Consider the following 9,031-nt stretch of genomic DNA (forward strand, 5'->3'; position numbering starts at 1 on the left):
ATATTCTTTAGCCAACAGCTGGATCAAGCTAAAAACCGACCAAAAAAACTGTTCGAGTTAGTCAAAACCCAAACCAAAACGCAACCACCACAACACAACAACTTAACAAAGGCATCCCAAGTTGCGAAGACTTCTCTGCTTTCTTCAAGCAAAAGAACGACACTATAAGAAGCGATCTCATCAAGGATGTAAGTCGATTCGCCGGCTCCATATGCATAACTAACACTCATGCTAAAAACAACGCTTCATGGACGTCCTTCGACACCTATTCCGAAGAATCAATTCACAAGCTGCTGGTCACCTTGAAACCCGCCAATCATCACACAGATCCCCTACCTGCCAATGCTGTTAAAGTCCTCACCCCCCTGTTCCTCCCACTCTGGACTAAAATCATCAACTGTTCCCTGCAACAAGGGCTCATCCCAGACTCCCTCAAGATTGGGCAAGTCACGCCTATACTCAAGAAACCCACAGCTGACCCGGCCGACCCAAACAACTATCGTCCTATCACCAATATCACCACTCTAGCAAAACTGTTAGAAAAATGCGTACAACTCCAACTGACAAAACACATTTAGCAGTTTGACCTCCTCAACTCTCACCAATCCGGATTCAGAGCAAAGCATAGCACGGAAACGGCCATGACACACAATAGATGATGCCCTCCAAATCCTTGATCACAATGAGTCTTGCCTCCTCATCCTCCTTGACCTTTCTTCAGCATTCGATACGGTCAAACACGAGAATCTTCTGGAGCTCCTAAATACCAGAATGGGCATATCCGGGACGGTTCTCAAATGGTTCACGTCCTTTCTACACAACCGTTCACAGAGGTTCAAGATCAACAACGCACTGTCCTCGCCTGTGCCAGTAACACTGGGCATTCCGCAAGGTTCCTCCCTATCCCCCACTTTGTTCAACCTCGTCATGGAACCACTCACCTCCTTGCTTCAATCTTCTAAGGTACATTTCCATATGTACGCCGATGACACTCAGCTCTACCTCAAGCTTCAATCCCCTGAAGACATCAATCTGTTGAATGCCACACTAAGAAACACCCAAGCTTGGCTGGCCGACAATCACCTCAAACTAAATGCTCTGAAAACTGAGTTCCTTCTGATCTCTCCTCCTGCGAAAAAGGCCATCACCCAAACCTGGCTCAATCATTTAACCGCACTCAATGTCCAACCCACCATCGTGGACTCAGCGAAATCCCTTGGCATCACACTGGACTGCAATCTCGACATGCAGCAGCATATTAGCATAGCAACTAAAGGAGCCAACTTCCAAATCAACACGTTGAGAACACTCAAACCCTTCCTACCACCCAAGGACTTCCAAACTGTGGTACAAGCCTTAGTCATTCCTCGCATAGACTACAGAATTGTGGCTCTCAGCGGGCTCCCCCTGACAACAACGGCTCCCCTAAGAGCCTCCCTGAACGCGGCCGCGAGACTCATCACTGGCTCAAGAAAACACTCACATATATCCCCTGACTTAAAAGCCCTGAACTGGCTGCCTATTGAAGCCAGAATTCAGTTGAAAATTGCCTGTATGACACACTCGGCCGTACACCACAAGGCACCCAACTACCGCTCTCATAAGCTGACCATATCAGGAGGCTCAAGATCCAACAGAAGCACAAACACTCTCCTCCTGAAACCACGGAGATTCCGGAAGGAAAAAACATACAAACGCTCCTTCTCTGGAATGGTACCTAGGATCTGGAATGCACTCCCGCCAGAAATCAGGCTTATCCCGTCCACTATACTCTTCAAGAAAGAGGTGAAGGCCATCCTTATGGCTAAATACACCTGAACACTATTGATATTGGAACAATGACAGTATTTGGCTCCCTTATTATCAGCGGTCTGAATACTTACCTTTGTACACTAGGACTTGAGTGCCTCAACATCCTGCAACGCACCCACTACTGACTATTGCTTTACTGTCAACATTGTGCTTACTCACCCTCTGGGGTGCTATAATCTTATCCGTTTAGACATTGTATTGCTTCCATATTATTGTTTCATGATTGTTATTACTCTGTATACTCTTGTATGATTGATACCCTATTCTTGCAACGCACTGTCTACGGAATCTCATATTGATGTAAGAGTCTCGCTTATCCGACCTACTGTTTCTGTAAAGCGCTCTGATATCTGCAAAGATCTTGTTCGCGCTATATAAAACTTTAAAATAAATAAATAAAGGACAACAAAAATAGTGGTCAGTATGGGGTCATGATACCAATCAATAGAAAACAATGCTTTAATAACCCAAAATATAAATACAATTGTGACAAACATAAAAAGCAGTGGGAATCCGAACAAATTCAGAGCAACAATGCTCAGGCAAAAAGGTGATACATGTGACTTAAAGGTGCAATGTTCATTCATATCACACAATCAGCTGGTACACAGCCCATGCATTTTTCAATACATTAGTACAAAAATGGACAAAAGGCACATCCTAGCGAACATTGAGACTAGGTCCTGAAAACTAAAGGAAATGACAAAGAACACCCCTACTGAAGTTATAGGGGTTGTGAGTGAGGAACCTAGTGTGGAGAAAATATCTGGAAGAAAAAGAATGTGTTACTGAACACCGGTGGCTCTAGGAAGGAAACAAGACAGGACAATGACAGACCACTTACTGAAACCAGGACAGACGATCGGTGGAAATGAGTGGCACAACAGAACCATCAATTTTTGCCAAGGGCAAACCATTTGCGTCAACACTTAGTTTCCTTCGGAAAAAAGGAGGTGCAGTTACTTACCGCTCAATTTCTGTATTCGAGATTTCACAGACAATATTGCTGGAGTATCTGGTTTCACAATAGATTCGGCTGCCCGCAGAACGGCCGAGGGGCCAGGTTTTGGCGAGGTTAGAGACCTCGCAGACTGCAGTGGATTCCTGTTCTCTTGATCCTCTGTCGTCTCTTCCTTCCTCTTCTTTGCAGGTTCATTAGTTTGTTCCGAACCTGCCATAAGAAAATGCCACTGTGAGACAAACAAAAACAGCATGGATGGGGTGTCACAAGACGGAGGCACAAAGACTTGACAACCCCCACCTCCTTGGGTGAAATGGAGAGGCAAAGCCATGTAAATAATCACCTGCTTTGCACCATAAAGGGACAAACGAAGTTGGAAATATCTACCCCTCCACGGTATGACAATACCAGACCAATTGGTCGCCTTGTACCAGGAGGAGGATAAAGTGGGGTAACAGACATTAATAAAAGCAGACCGAGGTTTCTTTCGAGCCTTGAGTAAGGTCAATCTCACTCGCCCTAAAACCTGCTGCCTTGTTTGTGAAGCAGAGCCATCTTCAACGTAGCAGTGACTGATGGAGACGACAACTCCCGCCTTAAAAAGTGATGGAACCCAGCACCAAGACCACACTTTTCATAAGGTAAGACTCACCATTACAAGAAACAAGCATTTGCAATGCAATAAATAGGTCTCGCATTTATTAGAGTTTGAACTATTGGCATTGTAAATGACAATGCCTTTTATTCATTTGTTTTGAAAACTTACAAGCGGTGCATAAACACGCACTTTGTACGTATAGTCCTTGCTTACGAGAAGCAGGGCTGTCAGTAAAAGAGACTGCCAGCTTTGCTTCTCATAAGCAAGAGCTATAAGTACAAATTGCTTATTTATGCACAGCTTGCCGGTTTTCAAACACATAAATAAAAGGCAATAGCTCAAACTCTAACACATGCAAGACCTATTGCCAAAATCCAGGAATCCAGCAGTGAGAAGACGAATAACGGCATCAACTACCGCCTGCAACAGTGAGTCTCGGCTCCCAGCACCGGGCCCTGCACCCCCGACCCAGAGTCACACCTGGGCACCGCGCACATCCGGACCTAAACCCCTACACACTGACCCACTGGCCCCCCACGCACCGAGAAAGTTTCCCACAGGACCACCCCTGAATAGGTAACAGGAACCCAGGGCAGATACCATTCCAGGGAGGAAAGGAGGGAGGTTGGGTTGGGTTGGGGGGGTATTTCAGCCTACACCGCGTGCCATGTGGTGGTTGGTCCCACGGGAACTGACCGGGGCTAGAGCGCGTATAGTCCTACCTGGTTTAATACCCCCGCTCGCATCACCCCCTTTCAGCCGGGGCCAGGAAAGGCAATGGGCCATATGAGAGGTGTTTTAACATTTTATTTGGAAGAATTTCCACTTTTTGCGTGTATCCTTTTATTAGTAAGCAGAAGAGGTGACCTGTTGAGCCCCGAGGATTAAAAAGCAGATACTCTGCCTGGACCAGGCCCACTACCTAGCCCCCTCTGCGCCTCCCTCTGGGGCCCCCCCTTCTAAGAGATGTGCATTTCCTATGCAGGCATCCGCAGGCAGCAGGACTTCTACATGCACCTCATCTACTCGGTGACCAAGCAGGTAGGTCGGCGGGGCTCTGCCGGGGGCTGTGGGGGTTAGAGGGCCGAGAGGCTGCTGGTGGGGTAAGGGTGGAGGCGGACAGGCCAAGAAGGCAGGGCTCCTCGGATTGACGGCTTTCATCGGTACATGTAGTACGGGCTTCACCATGGAGGTGTGTGTGGGTGGAGGTGAAGGGGGTTAATAAGCTACGCTCTATTCCATAAGCCCCATAGTAATGCAAATAAAACAAAACCAGGAACTAAGCCACCCTTCTCGAAAACACCGAGCTTCTGGTAGATGTGGGAGGCATAGGATGGTGAAGGGGGCGCGTGACCGCCATTAACTCACCCACCTTCTCAAGTGTATATATATATGTATCAGTAAACTGAACCCCTTCAGTCTGAACCTAGTGCCCAAACACTGATTGTAATGAATGCCCCTAGGGCGGGCTCAGGGTGCCGCTCGCCACGGCCTTCACCACCCTGGCTAACAATTGATACACACAAAGATCCGAACGCCCAGGGCCCATACAGCATTAATTTAAGCAGAGTATACGTCAGATTTCAAACAAGCGGAACAGGAGGTAAAAGCGTGTCTGAGTTTATTTTTTGCATCAAGCTTTCAGTTTGAGTAAAAGCGTGATGCAAAAAATGAACACGCGCTACCACACGAACTGAGGCCAACACGTCCAAAATAAAACCAGCCTTTATAATATAGAGGAAAAACTGCAGCAAATTTCATAGACGCTGATTAACAGAATGGGCGTTCAGGTCAGAGCAGTATCTCGAGGGCATGTATGCACCAATTCTACATTACTGCAGATCGACTCAAGTGTCTTGTAGATCACACCTTGGCAAGATGTGCAACAAGGACGAAACATTAGAAAACATGACATTTGTGCAAAGATCCGAACTCCCAGGGCCCATACGACATTAAATCCAAGCAGAGTATACCTCAGATTTAAAACAAGCGGAACAGAAGGTAAAAGCGTGTCTGAGTTTATTTTTTGCATAGCTCTTTCAGTTTATAAGCGCGATGCAAAAAATAAACACGCGCCATTAACAACGCCGTTGTCCCGGCTGCGCACGTCGTGCAGCCTTTGTAAGCAGGACAAGCACGCAAGTGGTGCGCGTGCACGCCACAGCGAGACATCGGTTTTGCATTATCGGGCATGATAATGCAAAACAGATGCCGCTGCAGCGCGTAAGACACCAATAGGACGTGGGCGGAGCAAAGACAGGACATGCGCGCTGTCTTTCTTAAAAAGACGCAAGCAAAGCCCAATAGTCTAGGGGGGAAACGAAAAGTACACGCACAAGCGTGTGTGATTCCTAGGTCGGTTTTGAAACCCCCTTCATGGAGGTCTCTCGCTGCACGTGCAGTGCTGTGCACTGCAACGCTGGGCGTGAGACCTAAAACGGCAGTCTATTCCCTGACCCATCTAGGGCAATATTAGATAAAACATCTCCCATCACCTTAGAGAGAAATAAAAAGCGGATTCTCACAGCCCTTACCCAAGAAAGGAAACCAATGCACGATTCCCCAAGATTGGCCACATCACGCATAATTTAACAATTTCAGGGGTTGGTGCAGAGAAGCAATTAGGGAAAAGAAAGTGATCAAGACTATAGGACACTTGGGATTAAACTGGGAGCAAGAAATGCTAGGATACACAACCCAGGCATTCAGGAAGGGACAATTGCATGGTCTCACGTGGTCTCTTTGGTGCCTGCCTTTCCGCCATCTTGCATCCGTGGCCCAGCTGCGGAGGTAGAGTTCAGTTTTCTGTCCTGTAATGAATGAGACGTTATGTTTAGAGGTGCTCAGGAAAGCTGGGTAACACATAGATTGAGTTCACAGGCACCAGAAGGAAGTACATGGTGAGAGGGCAGGTAGGGATCAATAATTATGTATGCATGAATGTTGTAAACCTAGCCAAAAAAGGCAGTGTGTGCTGTACAGGGAGGAGAGTTGGGTTGTCCGAGCAAGGATTATGGGGTACTGTGAGAAAGAACAGCGTCTGAAAAGGAAAAAATATATAAATAAACAAAGATTCTTCACTGGCATTTAAAGAATTCGATGGTACCACGGGAGAGGAGATATGGGGGAAACGAACATAAGTAAACTGAGAAAAATGATCTGTGGGGGTTCATGAATAAGCACCAGGAGAATGAACTCCAAAGGACTATGCAATGTAAGGGTGTGCGAGAGGGCCGTGGTTTACCAGCCGGACCGTGAGAGAAGCAGAGTGAATGCCAGAGTTGGAGGTGCACAATGAAAGCCGCAGAGGTGCTGAGGCAGGAAAGTGCGAGCCAGTAGACAGTTGTTAATATTGATAGAGAAAAAACTTCTGAGGGTAGTCCCTGGTCTTCACTCACCTCCCTAGAGCAGTGGTGGCGAGTGGTTTGGGAGGAAGAGCAGATTCTGCGCAATGATAAATAGCATAAAACACTTAACTGAGTAAATCACTTATATCAGGGAATTATGTGGCAGGGGAGGGACAAACGTATGCAGCAAGTTTGACGAAATCATGCAGCAAGAAATTATAAGTGATGTAGACATTTTATAATGGTTTTGACATTTGTCCTTTTTACACGTAAACACCATTTGGGAAAATGTTCTCTTATCAGTACTAGTTTCACACCCAAATACAGCTGTAAGTAACAGAAAGGTGACCAGTCAACCTTTGTGAAGAGCATTCCACTGCGCTGCAACACGTTGTCTCATTAGGAGTATTTTGTTCCATTTTAACTGCACACACTTTTTACATTGAAACTTGCAGATTGTGAAGCTGATGTTTGATTATGTGGCAAATCGATAATTAGTTGAAAAATGCTGCGGCGCAAAATCACATGCCTGTCGCCAATAAGGTCAGAAATGGCCTCTTCGAGTGCCAAACTAAGTGTAAACAATCAGATTTGGTTCTAAAGTTTCCACCCTTCAATTTACTCAAAGTACAATTTTGGAAAATTAAGAGGGCAAAACTGGTCATTAAGGGGCGAGATGGCAAAGTTTCTGCCCTTCATTCCCCATTTGTATAGCCATTAAAAAACCGACCTTGAAAATGCATGCTATTGAGTTCATGTTGCAAGGTTAATTTTTCTTCTGTATTGAATGATTAAAAGTGAGTCCACTGGATGTTTGTTCAAATAGTAAGACCAAATATAGCAAAGAAAAGTAAGCCCCATAGACCTCTTCACTTTTTCCCCCTTTTGAATGAAGTTCAGTTTCTTATAAAATTGCGTAGGGAGAGTGCCACAGTCTTGGGTAAGCAGGATTTTAAGTTAATCTCTGTTTTTTCTTTGAATTTAGAGTGGAGCATACAGGCACAGGATAATCACACTTCCAAGTTTGCACACTTGGAAGAGATCTCATTCGGCCCTTACAAAGTCTCAATGTATAAAGCCAGAGCTTATGGTACCTTTCTTCTTGGAAGAATAAATATATATATATATATATATATATATATATATAATGGCGCAACTCAGCCATTGTTCTGCAATCAGCAGCTTATGAGATCTGAAGGTACACATTTTTGTCTGGAATACCCAATTTGAACATACATACCTTCATTAAAGCAAACAAAAGGTTCTAATTTAGCCGACTGGGAGCGCTTCTTACAGATTGCTTGAGAGCTACCAGTAGCTCACGAGCTAGCTACTCGTTGGAGAAGCCAGCTCTAGACACTGCTATTGTCTAGGATTATGTCTAGACTATTTTCCTATCTTCCAATGAAAAGTAAAAATGGGGAAAAAAGTGTCCACGTGTTCCTTAATAAATATTTAAAAAAAACACAAGGCAACAAAAATCCTGCCAGACCTTGCAAGAGCGAATCCTACAGCATGGGGCCTGGGCACCTGCCCAGAGGGTGGACTATGAGGATAGAGGAAAAGGCTTGGCAGCAGCTGTCCACCAGCACAGACCGGCTGGACAGGAACTGTGACATTCCAGAGAAAGAAAACAATGTGGAGCATTCAGGGAATCTCGGTTAAAGAAAATAAGCGGGAGGCTTTAAGTGGATGGAATGGGAACCATGAAGAAACCGGAAATCAAGAGTCTGAAGCAGCAATGCCCTGGGGTTAGAGGGTGCCTCAAGGTAAAGGAGAAGGCTTTGATGCGAGGGGACTCGTTAGGCATTTTGTGAAATGCGGTGGGGACCCGCTATTAACATAGGAAAGCTGGTTCTAGAGGCAGAACCCTTGGGTGATAAGTGGCCAGTTCAAGCAGAGCAGCACCCACAGATTTGTTTGAAGGACTTTGTTTAAATCACCAAGGAGGCGTGCGGAGTGCAGGTCAACTAGTCAAATATGGGGGGTGGGATTGAAATGTTAGAAGGGAATAATTTTAAAATTAATTTAGGGACATACGATTCACTGACAGTTTAGTATTCAATGGTTTTTATTTTATCACACCATCAAAATACAACCATAGAGTAGAAGCTCAAAAGCATACACCTGATTGATTTTAACATCTGGATTTTACTGGGATGGCACTCAAGAATTGTAAACTGCATCCATTTAAGCCATTCAGGGGCCTTCAAAAAGCAGGCAAAAGAAAAAAAAAGTTAAGATGCCCATCGGAACACCAAGCAAACAAGCATTGAAAATGCAATAGGTCTCGCCTAGTTTAAGTTAAAGCAA

General features: G+C 45.3%; 1 protein-coding gene across 1 annotated transcript in view; it reads right to left on the reverse strand.

Annotated features, from left to right (window-relative positions):
- The window catches only part of LOC147664071 (anillin-like), a 278,145-nt gene that overhangs the window by 192,202 nt on the left and 76,912 nt on the right, over window positions 1-9,031 (reverse strand). Inside the window, exons 2-3 of the mRNA XM_086950003.1 lie at window positions 6,105-6,181; window positions 2,780-2,983 (exon numbers count right to left, since the gene is read on the reverse strand). Coding sequence (XP_086806129.1) covers window positions 2,780-2,983; window positions 6,105-6,135 — 235 coding nt within the window. The 5' untranslated portion in view covers window positions 6,136-6,181. The remainder of the gene's footprint in view (window positions 1-2,779; window positions 2,984-6,104; window positions 6,182-9,031) is intronic.

The sequence above is a fragment of the Lissotriton vulgaris genome, unplaced genomic scaffold (assembly GCF_964263255.1).
Source record: "Lissotriton vulgaris unplaced genomic scaffold, aLisVul1.2 SCAFFOLD_2308, whole genome shotgun sequence".
NCBI classification, from domain to species: Eukaryota; Metazoa; Chordata; class Amphibia; order Caudata; family Salamandridae; genus Lissotriton; species Lissotriton vulgaris.